At 37.2% G+C, this 14,531-nt stretch overlaps 1 protein-coding gene across 4 annotated transcripts in view; it reads right to left on the minus strand.

Annotated features, from left to right (window-relative positions):
- Positions 1–14,531, minus strand: part of CDC42BPA (CDC42 binding protein kinase alpha) — a 210,663-nt gene that overhangs the window by 59,479 nt on the left and 136,653 nt on the right. For all 4 annotated transcript variants that reach the window (XM_019473719.1, XM_019473720.1, XM_019473718.1 and 1 more), the window contains exons 12-16: positions 12,948–13,081; positions 11,039–11,281; positions 10,669–10,779; positions 4,492–4,739; positions 295–400 (exon numbers count right to left, since the gene is read on the minus strand). In XM_019473719.1, the coding sequence (XP_019329264.1) occupies positions 295–400; positions 4,492–4,739; positions 10,669–10,779; positions 11,039–11,281; positions 12,948–13,081 (842 nt within the window). The remainder of the gene's footprint in view (positions 1–294; positions 401–4,491; positions 4,740–10,668; positions 10,780–11,038; positions 11,282–12,947; positions 13,082–14,531) is intronic.

Consider the following 14,531-nt stretch of genomic DNA (forward strand, 5'->3'; position numbering starts at 1 on the left):
TTTTTTTTCCCTTAAGATATTGTCTAAAGTTAATCTTACCAAACTGTAATACCATCTAACTCAATTCCTACACATAAATACACATACCTGCATATATATACATATGTACACACATTCTCAAGTTCAGATACATGTAGATACTCTCTATTCAAATCAATTAATCACCACTTTTTGTGTAATATTAATTTCTGCTATCAATTAAGAGTTAATAATAACCAATACAGCTCTACATTGTCCAATTTGTACATAGCATACAGTAGTTGTAAACTCAGGACTCAAGTAATCAGCACTTACCTTATCAAGTTCATTTGAAAGTTTTTTGTTTTCCTCTGTTAGCAGAATCTTTTCTCGTTCATACTTCTGTCTGAACTCTGTTTCAAATTCCTCTCTTTCACTTTGGCTAAGAAATAAAATGAAGTAGAATAAGAAGTTTCCTATTCTAAAACTCATCACACTGTTCACTTAAATACATAAAGATCAACGCACACACTAGCTGAAAGGAAAGTACTACATTGGTAATACCACAGCCTATTAAAACTAAGAAAGTAATGTATTGTACTACCATCTCAGGACTATAAGACAGTCTGTTGAATTTTATCATTAGACAATGATCTTTCCTTCAGTACAGAATTAATAGAGCTCCACTGAGCTAACATTTATCAATCCACTTATACATATTTTATTCTTTAGATGAATCCTTCAAACATCGAACAGCTGTAATTCTGCAGACCGAAGTGTGTGTCAATATTCTAAGACACTCACGTAAATTCTCAGCTCACAGAAACATTATTTTAAATTAGACATTTCTATAATTCCAAGTTTCACACAGAATGACAGGCAAAAATGACCACATATGAAACCAGAACACACAGAAACTACATTAAAGCACTTGGGGCTGGGTCTCTGATAAGAAAAGCTTATACGGGCTAGTCTTTGGACAATTTAGAACAGCCAGAGGACACATTTGAACTGTTAATTCCGGTACCATACATTTACTATCAGCAAAAAGTGGATGGATAACCTATACAATCCTACTACCACCAGATTCTAGAGCAGGTTTGGACCATTCTTTCTGAGAAAGAGTTTCAAAGTAGCTGTTTCACCCAACCCTTCCCTTCTCCTGTGGATGTCATTCAGTAGAGGAGAACCCTTGGGTGATTCTGCTTAACATCAACTTTGATCTTGCACAATGAATATAAGAACCTGAAAATAAATGAAGCCGCAGGTCCTCTGTTTGCTAAAAAACATTGTAATTTCCTTAAAGTAGTGTATGGCAATGTTTTAGATGTATAACTCCCACCTCACAACCACTCTTTTGAGACTCACTACATTTGCATCTTGTATTCACCATTTCACCAATTATTCAGCTAACCGGCACAAAGTTCATCAGTAGGTTGATGGAATTATACTATAAATGCCACAGATACAGTAAATATCCATTCAGCAAATACCACTGTCCAGCCTTAAAAGGTTTGAAAAAGTGCCCAGTGTAAAAGTTTAACTCTGTAAAAATAAAATCCAAGAGAAACCTTGTCTTGAGCATTGCAATTTTTTTTCTCTATACCAATCAGAATTTTACATTGTGCAACAGAGAAATTACATCCTCACCTCTTTTTCTGAGATGCAGAACTACTACAACTCTGCCAAACTGAGTGAACACCCTTAAAAGATGAGAAGTGTCAGTGGTTACAGTGAACCCAGTTAAGAGTAACACTGGTTTGAATTTCCTATTCTTAATTTGAAATTCATTTAGTGCTTCAACCACTCTTTGAAATCTAGTACAGCATGTTAGACTCATGGTGAAATTCTGTGTTGCTAGGCATCCTTTGAAACATAACACTACATCCTAACAAAGTAACATACTATCGTTACTGTTTAAACGCCAAGTTTGAAATTCACCACCGCTCCTTTTCTATATCAACAGATTCCATGCATATGATGAGCAGTCTAGGGAAAAGGCAGGAAGAGATTAAAGCATTGGCTGTCAGGGGAATTAATAACAGGTGCTGCTTCTGTTTGCAAGGCATAGATTCAAAGCTAATTTCTCAGACAGTAGAAAAAACTAATTTTTAATTAATTTCTTTTATTTAGCTTTCATGGTTTTATTTAGGGTTTTTTATTCTGTATTTGTCTGAAATTTGTTCTTTTAAGGCTTTAAGGCTCAAAGCAGCCGTAAATGGTGGTGGATTAAGGAAGCTTTGGACTGGTAAAAGAGTCCACCATATTTGTAGCTTTCTGTATTTTACGTTCTTAATTCAACTGGTGATTGTCACTAACCCAGTAAGTCAGATTGCTATAGTACAAGACAGAAACAAAGAAGATAAGTTTTAAACAGAGGAGAATGTGGGTATAATCTGTCATACCCAAATGATAGACATTACTCAGCAAACCGCAGAACTGTGACAGACTCCATAGGCGTACCTTGGACAGCCAGGAAGATCAAAATAACACATTCGCTTTGAAGCCTGGCATCCTCCTGTCCCATCAAGCTTTTTCTCTCATCTAAAATTTAGCTATGTATCTGCCCTTCAACTTTAAGAAATCATACATGATCGAGCTTTCTTTTTATCAGTACAATAACTGCAGCAAACCACATGCAAGCAATGTGAAATACATCTTTATGGTATCACTTTGTCACTCCAGCTCTTTATTGCAGCTGTACAAAGTGGAGTAATATTTTATCTTACTGCTTTGAAACCAAGAAAAGTAGACCTGAAACAAACACCAGCCCCCAGGCTTCTTTACATCACACAGTTTAAAAACAGCAAACGCTGTTTTATAAAGCTCTCTGCTTCATAAATCTATCATTAAAAGACAGGCTTAAAATAAACTTCTACAAACACGATTTATTTTACACAGTTTCTTGTACCTTCTTCTGAAGTATTTCATAATGACAATTCTAAGAAATGGAATATCGTGCTACACAGATCACTGGCCTGATACCGTGTTCCTACGTTCCCAACTTTAATAGCATGCAGTTTATCAGACTTTAGCAAAGGGCAATCGTTTTGTACAGAAAGGTAGTTTCTCTCCCTTGAAGACTTATGCTGTTGAAATAGCAAAAGTAAGAAAGCTTAAATTTGAAGGAAACAAAGAAAAAATACCCATTTTAAAAAAATGAAACAGAAACCACCAGCATGTAAGTTACATAAAAAAGTACACACAGATTTTGACCAAGCCCTTATTCACTCTATACTATAGCCTCTATGAAGTAATGCAACCGCATCCTCTTATCAAAGCCTTCTTTTTTAAATATGCACTAAAGATTATTTTTAGACCACTAAAATTTTTTCCCAAACTGTATACGCACACTTCAACCCCACACCCACCCCATGCCTATTGTTGAAATAATTCCACTTATTTCAGCATAAAGCCTCCAGGTGCTTCCTTTTCAACACTGACATTGAACACCTCTGTACTGGCAGACTCACTAAAAGCTAAAAACAGTATGTGTAAGCAGAAACAAAAAAAAAAAAAATCCATGTTCTCTTATGAAAAACTACCAAATACTGAGAATCGAGCAGCAACAGCATTTCTTCCATTCCTAATATTTAAGCTTCCCTTCTAAATCCCTGAACTACTACAGAAGTCAATCTGTAGCACACCTTGAACAGTGGACTTCTGCATTTCTGTGGAGTCCTAATACTTGCGTGAGATTCTGCAGATCTCTTTAACAAAACCCAGTTAAGATCAGGTCTTCGTTAATCAGTCATCGTGTGCTTGGACACCTGACTTCATATGATGCTGAAGCCCTTCCCGTTACGAGCCAAATGCCGGATTCTGGTTATGTGACACACTTCTGTTCATGCTTTAAAATGTTCTCTTACACCAACACTTGAAATACATACAGAAACACACAGTTACGTCAGCACTCATTTTAGATTTGCATCCAGTTCTTTTTTTATTTATAGAGAGAAACTAGACTGAAAGAAGGTGTATGAACTAGCTAGCATGAAGCAGATCAGCATTGTTAGGCCGTTTGTTACTTCACTAGATAGCTTATGCCTACAGTAGTCCGATGACTGATGTTAACACTGGATGGAACCCAGCATGGATTAGCCTTAGTCCGCATTAAGTGACTGTTCCTGTGCTGGCAGAAAAGCAAGCAATAGTTGATCTCCAACACATTAGTTTTGCATCAAAAGATGAAAATACCAAACAGAAAAAGATGTCAAAAAACTATTTTAAACTGCAACATAAGCTTCAGGGGTTGACTTACCCTGAGCTGAAAGTCTGCAACTCAAGTTACATACCTTGGAATGGTCAGCCAGTGCAAGAATTCTGGTGCAAAATTAACTGTTTCAGCACAGGGTTGTGGATTTTTTTTTGTTCTGCTGTATTTTTAAAGGTGACTATTTTCAAACCTGGCATTAGCTCAGCCAAAATGCACCTGTCTGCACTACAGTTAAGGAAGCAATAGTGTGTTTGGAAACATACTAGGAGACTTCAAAGATATTTTGAGCTTAAAGGTAAATTCCATACAATACTCACTTTTCTCTTCTGGTTTTCTCTAGCTTGTCTTTCAAAATCATGATCTCCTTCTTGAGGGCAAGCTGCTGGCTCTCTGCATCCCGTAGTTCTTTCTTCAGACTTTTTATTTCATTAGCATGTATTATTTCACGTTTAGATAGTTCCTCTTCATAGAAAACACTTTTCTTTTCCAGGTCTGCCTTTAATTTAGTGATCTCTTGCTGGTGTTCTATACTGCTTACCCCAGGTGAGCGACCAACCTGTTTTTGCTAAAATAAACAGCCCCAAGTTAGCACTCAAGAATGCTGAAAATTATGCTTAATAACAACTCAATATTCATAAGTCTATGTTTAGAAAATATCCCATTACAGATGAGTTAAACACATCTATCTCAGCTTTTCTGAAAATTTGTTAAAGCGTAAATCTGAACTGTGCTCTTTATCATTTTGTGATTTAAATGCAGTAATAGTTTTCAAGCCATTGAAAATTTGATCATCACTTTAAACATCTCGGGCCACATTCTGACTCCCCTTACATCCCGTCAGAAAGTGACCACAGAATTAGAAGATTTTTATGCTCCCACTCACATGGTTGACAGCAACAAGTTCAAGTGACTTTCAGGAATGGAGAATAAGGACTATGATATGCAGTTAATATATTTTAAAGCACGAATAATTTGTGGAAAAGCTATACTAAGACAAACAGAGGCTTAACTGAAGGCTAAAATCTAGCTACAGCAACACTATATGGATTGCACTGATCAGGAGGGAAACCTGACCTATTTTACTCGAACTGACCATTTACATCATGGTGGATTAATAGGAAAAACAAGCTTTAAACAATAAGAGTAATTACTTCACTTTTCGCAGCTGCATAGCTCTCTTAGTGAGGTCTTCTGGCATTTCAATAGTCTTTACACATTGCTTCAGGATACATACACATTTGCACCAAATGCTGCACTCACTAAACTCAATGTCCTGCCATAACATAGAGGAGGAGCAAGATCAGGTTCAAAATGAGATAGTGGCATGACATGCACTGAAATCGAAGTATGGAAATACTTTTTAATGTAAACACATGTATAACTTGGTTTGGAATTTTTTCTATTTTTTTAAATATGTAATTAAAGGTAGTCTAATGAAAGGAAATTACTTAATAAAAACACTGTGTTTTGAGAAAGTACAGGTAACTGGAATACCTACTTCCTTACGGCGACTGTCTCACACCTTCAGGAGGATCAAAGATATTTTGCTAATTTTACCTCCATTCTTACCATGAGATATTAAAATCCTCCCAGTTACCCTTAATTAAACATGGCTTTGGGCAATTTTCTTTTGCTGATGTATGAATGGATTTTAAGAGCTTAATGTTATTGTAGAACACTCAGATGAGCCGAATTTCTACCATGACGAATTCTATGAGAAAGCTGGGCCTTGCTGCTAGTGTCAGCAGAACACTGCAAACCCCCCTAAATGTATGAGCCAGATATGTGCTGCTACCACATTGTTTTCTCTAACTCATCAAAACGACCATCTGTTTTGATCTAAGAGTAAAATCCTGCCCTTAGGATGCAGAATGGTAAATTGGAGCAAGAAGATGCCATCCTAACAGGAGACGGTTTGAAGAAAGAAAGATTAAAAAAAAAAAGAAAGGAAGTATAGGAATTTTCTGTCATGCACAGGCAGTTAACTACCGAACTTGTTTGCTACTGCCCAACGTGCCGAATTGCCTACACACGTATACGGCAATGGAGCACGTAAAAAGTTTAGGCCTTGCAATATCAGCTATCAGGTACGTAAAATGTTTTAATGGTATTTTGTATTTTTTCCACAATGAAAAGATACTATTATGACCATAAGACATGGTGCAGTAAAAGAGAGAGCTGGATGGTATTGTACAGCGGCTTACAGAACTAGAGTAATATAGTAAACAGAGAATATATTTTGAATGGATGCCAGCACAAATTCCAAATAGATGTTTTCATACATGCCTGTTTCAAGTGGACAAATGGTGCAACTGAGACATAATGCATCTCCTGGCACATAGATAGTTAGATGCCATCACTCTGCGCTGGAAGTCTTGCCTCTCTCCCCCTCTCATGCACACACACAGACACACACAAAAACCCAAATAAAAAAACCTCCACACAGCAGCTCTTTCATTAGGCAATTATGAAGCTGAATAGTCCAAACTGACAGCAGCGTTGTAAATATTACTATATGTATTGACATGTATATCACGTACTATGGTTACGATAATTGCAACATTAACAGACATCAAGTTTTGCACTTGAAGAATAAAGAAGAATAACCATTAAATACTGCAATAATAGAGCAGGTGGCATGGGAAAACTTACTATTTAAGTAACGTAATCCTAAATGAACATACCATTAAAAAATCTTGGAAGACTTCTGGCTTGACTTTAATGAGATTAGTCTTTTGTTACAAGTGCTATTTTGTGTTGCTTCAAGACTTGTATCTTGCCCTTTGCATTTGGTAATAATAATTTACCTTGGTTAAGAATATGAAGAATCTTACTTAGGATTGTGATGGTAATAGCCCAAAGTTTTATGGTATAAATATTTGCCAAATGCAACATATTAAGAAAGATACAATCTTCCTTATTACAATCCTATTAATTATTGCTTATGTGGATTACTGTATTATTCCTCTCAATTTAATAATTTGCTGTTGCTCAGGTAGGAAGGAAAGAGTTGAGAATTTCATTTTCAATATGCTACCTAAATATTTAACATGGAGAAATTAGTCTAAACTTGCTTAAAATGAACTTACAAAAGAATACACAAAAAAATAAACCAGCCATACAAATTAGCATGAAAAATTGCCTAGTTGGCTCAAAACAGACTCACCCAACACACCTTTTCTGTATGTGTAATTCAATCCAGAAACAGAATTTTAGCTGTCTGAATACACACCTAAGGCTTTATAACTAAGTTTACTGAAGTCAACAGCAAGCGTAAGATCTTCAAGCACACCTATGAAATGCCCTAAAAACTAACAATAAATACGTCTATCTACTGGTGAAGAACAGAGAGAGGTTTGTAGGTATTGTAATATTGCTTTGATGAAAATTAAAGCCCTCCTCTTCCGTTGTTACGTATAGCTGTATTTTTCAACTTTAATGGAAGCTTGATTAGAATCAGAAATTTATTGCAAATGGTAACTGGTTTCTTTTGGTACCTTCCTCCACATGTGGTCCAAGTCATTAACTTCTTCACTTACTCATACTGTATGCTTTCACTACTCTTACCATTCCAGTATCGCATTCAGCTTCACTGTGAAGAACATGAGAGATGCCTTACTGGGTCAGACCAGTATCTTTGCTAAAGCAGTGGCTATTTGGGGACAGCACCCAGGCCTGCCTTTTTTATGAGGTCCATTTCCCTTGGAATACAACAACTCTTGGACTACAGGTATTAGAGGGGACCTCTCAGCATAGTCAGGCAACCTGATGTTCATCAAGTTTGTCTAATCCCTTTATGAATCTGCCAAAACTGTCACAACCAAACTCCTGTGGCAACAAGTTCCAGGAATTCACTCCCCATTCTGTGAAGAAATACTGTATTAAATGCATGTCCTGTTTGTTTCATCAGTGCCCCTCGGTCATAGTACCATAGGTACATAGGTACAACAGTCATTTCCATTCGCCTTATCCACTACCTTCGTGATTTTGTAAACATTAAACATCATTTCCCCTCAGCTTCTTCCTGACCAAATTTAAAAGTGACATCCAGATAGATGTTTTCATGACTGTTTCAAGCGAGACATAATGCATCTCCTGGCACATAGATAGTTAGATGCTGTTTAATGCGCCCCAGGATGCAGTTTGGCCTATTGGCGGCCAGGGCACACTGCTGACTCGTATTGAGCCCGCTTTTTTTGAAAATCCAAACACATGACATCCACTGGATCTCCTTTATCCACACACTTACCGACAACTTCGCAGAACCCCAGCAGGTGAGTGTTGCAGGACTTGGCTGGACAGAAGGCACACTGCCTCTTTCCCAACAGGCTCTGCTTCATCCATGAGCTCACTGACCTTATTCTTTACTACAGCCTCTACCCCTTTCCTAAGGAAGTCACACCCACTCCTCTGCGGTTCCCAGGATCTTCTGGATGAGAGTTACAGTGGCACAGCAGGCCGTCTGTAATAAGAGGGTGCACGTCTTGGCCAGCAGTTCTCTTACTTCTCACCCGAGTTCCTTCAGAACCTCCTTGGCGAGGCCACGGCTCCGGGCGACTTCACACCTGACTCACCTGCCAGCTCTAACGCTTCCTGCACGTCATCCTCAGACTGATCCAGCTCATCTGACCAACCTGCTGCACAGAATGCACTCTGTGTGGCAATCTCCCCTGCTTCAGCAGTAAAGTCTGACACATCAAAAACTCATTGGGCGTTTCTGCCACAGCCCTATCAACTCAGAGATTACCTTTTTCATCCCTGCCAACAAACAGCCCCATGAGTTTCCTAAGGTGGCTTTCTGCTTTTGATTTCAAGAACTTCCCGCAATCACTCTGAGCATCCTTTGCAAAGTGCTTTCTAAATCCCCTTTATTTAGCCCTCAACATCCTGTTTACACTTAACCTGCCATCATTTATGGGCTTTTCTGTTCTCCTCATTTGGAGGAACTTTCCTTTTTTCTTTAAATATTGACCTTTTCTCTACGATAGCCTCCTGAACTTAACTCAGGAGCCATGCAGAGCTTTTACTGAATTGATAATGCAGTATCACAACAACCGCACGCGATCCAAAGTGTGCTTACTGCACTGTGAAACATTACTAAGAAAGCTGCAAGTCCCCTCTCCTCTTCTGATAAACTTGCCCAGTTGTTATAAATCAGCATATCATTTATTCTCAATAGATCTCCAATAAATTCCTCTCGCCTCAAACTGTCATACAAACTCTTTGCTGACAGTGAAGATTCATGAAAGCAGAAGAAACACATCTTAATTTTCAGGTAACAATCTGAATCACAGCAGCAGCAGCTTTATACATCCAATTTCATATTGAATGGATTTCCTTATTTTCAATTAACAAAGGAAGGCAAAATAAAAGAATGTTTGCAAAAAAATCCCGAATTTTCTGTGCAGTGACTTAAGTTGACTGACTAACCTGACTTAAGCTGACTGACTAACCTGCCAGCTCTAACGCTTCCTGCACGTTATCCTCAGACTGATCCAGCTCATCTGACCAACCTGCTGCACAGTATGCACTCTGTGTGGCAATCTCCCCTGCTTCAGCAGTAAAGTCTGATACATCAAAACCTCATGATGTGAGTGTCCCACAGAATGTCCCACAGAATTCTAATAAACCCCTCCCCCCATTATTCATGTAAATTAAGACCAGAATAGGCCTAATCTGACATTTTGCACAAAAAGTTTAGAATTATCCTACTGGACGAAACATTGGGAACAGGATTTTACTGTAAATGAACAGCAATCCTCATGTGGAAACAAAAAAACCCCTCTCATTCATTTTTTGAGAAAGTGTAATTTCTTCAGAGCACTGTATGAAAAGTGTAATTTCTTCAGAGCACCGTATAAAATGCTAAATTATAGAATGAAATAACAGTTAACATTCTTGGCTTACTTAAATTTCTGCTCCTAAAAACACATACATGTGTGAGCAATCTCATTGATATAAACAAAACTCTTCATGCTCAGTGCTGCTCTTGTGCAAAAATGTCTCAACTTCTGGCTGAGAAGCAGAATACACTAAAACTTTTCCTTTACAGTTACATCAGTTGACATCTATTGTGGAGGAAACCATCTTTGTTTTGACTTGCACGCTGAGGAACAACACAGTACACAGAACACCTATACAGAAACCTGCACAGGCTGCAGGTTTATCTTCAAATACTCAACCATCCTACACTAAGAAAAGCCAATGCTTTTAACAGGTAAAGTTAAACAAAGTAATAATGGAAGCAATTTGGTAAGAAATCATTGAGTATTAAGAAATATTCAGTGAGCAGTGAACACACTGGCCTGCAAAGTGCATTAAGCAAATGTTAATTTTTCTGGACAATAATGCGATGCATGCTTGCATTAATATTCAGCATCAACTGACGTGACAAACTGGCAATACCCTTTTGTCCTACATCTGAAAGCAATCAAACAGATGCAAGTCCTAGTTGACTAGTAAGTTTGCAGGTGTTAATATCAAAACAGACCAACCTTTAGCCCTTCTACTTCGCTTTCCAACTGTTTAGAGTACTGTTCACTCCTCTCTCGCAATTTCCTGTCTTTGGATGCCTCAGCAGCTGCAGCTTCAGCTTGGACTTCCAGCTACAAAAGTACATACGTTTTTAATAGGTAGGATTCTTGTTTTTTGTTTTTTTCAAAAATCTATTGATGGTTTTCAATATAAGAGATAAATCTTCAGCACTAAACTGGACACTTCAAATTCTTAGAAAACAAAATCGGTACTGTTTGAAACAACAATCAAAGAGTTAAAGATTTACAGATAACAAAAAAATTACTTTGTCAGAAAACCTTACATATAGCTACTATTTCATAGATTCTAAACAGTCTTCTCACCACTTACTTCTTTTTTAAGTCTCTCTGTTCTGCGTAACTCTTGCCTTAAACTTTCTACTTTTTGCATCACCACTTCCATTTCTTCCTCCTTATCTCGGAGCTGGCGGGCAAGCTTTTGTTTTTGAGAGTGCAAGTCTGTCAGCCGCTCGTTCATCTCTGAGAACTCCTGCATTGCCAATTTCCGCTGGCTGTGTGCATCTTTCAGCTCTTTGGCTTGGGATTTTAATCTGTCACTAGACTCTGCCAGTTCCTACAGTTTAAAAAAAGAATTAAGTAATAAACCTAGAAAGCTGCAAGGCCAATTCTGTCTTTGGATGCGCATCTAACGCCTTCTCCAGAGTGAACAGAAACTACATATTCATTTCTTTTCATGAATGCATCTACGATACAGATTGTATGCCTCTATAAATAAGGAAAGAGGCCAGGTTTTACACTACTAAAGTTGGTAAAACTGCATAAACGTAAACCAAGTTGGAATTTACTCCATTATTATAGGTTCAACACAAAAGCTTTCAAGCACTTGCATTAAAATATAAAAATACCTTGCTTTCTTCATTAAAAATGTAATTAGCATAGTTTTTCAAGAACTACTTAAGTGAATAAAAAGAATAGTACTTATTCTCAACTGCTAAATGATTAAAAAAAGATTTTGCATTAATTGAATGGAAAACTCTGTTCTATGAAAATTTCTACTTTAGAAGCTTTTGAAAACTGACCTGCAATGGCAAGTATGATTTTCACACACTGTACCATAACACCAAATGCTACAGAAAGTTTCAGGCCACAAAACACTGTAGTGATTAGCAGCAATGTATGATAATTATTCTTTTAAAAGAACCCACATGAAATAACACTGCTAGTGCTGTGATAACCCTACAGCACAATACCTTCACAAAGCTTGCTGTGTCCTAGATCTGTGCTACTACACTACGAATGAAGGACCACAACAGTTTAAATGGTTTAATGACGTTCAGCCAAACCGGAGCAGAGCAAAAAAGCAAGGAAAAGCGAGTCTGAGGATGAAAAGAAGAGTGGCAGGAAGAATTAATATTTGGCACTGTTGACACCTATACAAATTTAAAAGCATTTTCTAAGGTTGTTAAAAAGAGGTCCTAATCACTACAAGTTGTTTTAGAAGAGAGATGGTCTTTCTTGGACAAACTGGCAGCTTTCAAGGTTTTAAGAGGCTTAAGGGTTAAAAGAAACAGCATTAAATACAGCTGGCACATCAACATTGAGTATGGACTCTAAAATACTAGGCCAATATAATCATGATGAGAAACAGGCTAATGTATTTCACACCTGATTACATTTTCAGGTTGACTTAACCATGAATACAAAAAAGAGCCATGAAAGACAGTATGTTTTAAATAAGAAAACAAGGAATCAGGGAGACAGAGAAGAAGAAATAAAACTCAGTATTCTTTAACTGTAGTTATTTCAAGTTGCTTTTCAATCTTCATATTTGGGCAATTTTTCATATCTCTCTTCTGGAAACACTTCTGTGACACAGCCCTAATACCATATTCTTAATAGTTTTTCCCTGCTACAGTCTCACCATTCTTCAGATTAAACTAGTTGTCTGGAATAGTTCTTCTCTACTCTGTCTTCTAACCACTATCATTATCACCTTAATCTGAAGCTATAAAACCTTCTTTGCAGCCACCATGCAATTTGGATCATGGAGTTGTTCACTATCTAGAAGCAGTCACCTAGGACCACCCAGCAATCATACGTACAACACGTTAAATAATGTCCTTGTCTTCAAAAAAGAGGCAGAAAGCAAAGTAGGTCACACAACGCTACACATTTGTTGTCTGCTCATTAATTTTACACTTGAAAGTTATTTCAAGCAAAATGAACAAAAATAAAATAGTCTTTAGGGTTTAGAAGAGTTGCTGACAAAATGCTTTTACCTTATTAAGATCTTCCCTCTCTTGCTTCAGCGTTCTGACCTGTTTCTCAAAAGCCTTTATTTGTCTGGAAGCGTCATCCAACTCCCGCCTTGCAGTGCTGGCCTCCTCAAGTTGCTGTTCTAGCTGACCAGAATCTAGAAAAAGCATCAGACTTCTGAATAGGTTAAGGAAAAAAATCATTATTCTAGAATAGCATAGTCTAGCTGCTTGAGGCCCCTTCAGTACTTGTTCTTGTTTTCATTTAATCACAAAATAATGCAATTCTTATCTGGTTTAGAACAGGGAGTAGGTTGTTTCAACTGCCATTATCTGCTTTTAACACAACAGAATAAAAGGTCACAGCTTGCTGCAAAACAACATAGAAAACGATAACAACTTTTCACATTATAATAATCATGCACTATACATAATTCTGTAATGTATGCTTTAACATGACCTATACATTTGACCTTTATGCACTGTGATGTAATATATAACGCATCTTTTACTACACTGTAATTATGAACAGTTTCCCTCCTCCCCCCACATTCCCCCAGAAAGAAACAGTAGAAGTAACGGGTCACTCAAGAGCTGGCAAATGTTCTCCTGTTGATACACTTAAAACTAACTTCAGATGATTTTACTTATTTCTAGTGTGAAAACCACTTGTGTTTATGTGATCTGCTTTATTACCACTATAAATACATCAAAACTATTACAGCCAGTTTCTTACCAACTGTCAGTTACACAATGAAAGTACATGTCTAAGCCACAGCTAAATAATGTCATATTGATATGCTCAAGTGCTACAACACGAAAAGTTGAAATCCATAAAATATGACAACTGAAAATTTCTAACTGAAAATTTCTAGCTAGTGGGTGTTTTTTCCCCTCCTACTTTTCACTTAAAAACAGAAATTTAAAGCAAGATATGTATGAAGGTAGGTTAATTCCAAGTTCTATGAAATCACTGAATATTTTGCCTTTGATTTCAGTTGTGGCAGGTCTTCAGACCACACGTATTTACCCACAGAACAGGAACCCATCTACACTCTTAATAAGAGCCTTTTACTACATTTTCATAAATGCAACCCTAAGAGACTGGCTCTTGGAGAAATCAAACATAAAAACACATACATTTCTAAGAGCTGTAATTTCTGAAACACAAGAATTTTAGAAGCAAATGAATGCCATTAGCTTATACCCAGACAAATAGTCACTATTATTTTAATTCATTGACTCTTGTTTAAAAATTTAAAAGAATGCATTTAAATAAGAGATGTAGCTCAAAGCCAGAAATTATTAACTGCCTCTCTTATGTAGTCTACGCTGAAGTCACCAGCAAAAAGAAAGTTTATATATGGCTCTGCTGAGCCAAGATAAATCTCTCTTCCGTGCACGAACTACTTTGTTCCACACTCTGTTTTCTTCTTCCATCGCTGCCCTTTACATATTTGGCAATATGAAAGATTCCTCAAAGTTTTCTCCTATGTAACTTAGCGAACAAAAATTATAACTTTGACCTCAAAAATTGAAAGCATATGCTAGCTTGTCATTTCCTGGAAAACTAGATAGACAAGAAAAACATATTTTTCTAAGGTCCCC

This window comes from Aptenodytes forsteri, unplaced genomic scaffold, assembly GCF_000699145.1.
Source record: "Aptenodytes forsteri isolate BGI_AS27 unplaced genomic scaffold, ASM69914v1 Scaffold280, whole genome shotgun sequence".
NCBI lineage: Eukaryota > Metazoa > Chordata > Aves > Sphenisciformes > Spheniscidae > Aptenodytes > Aptenodytes forsteri.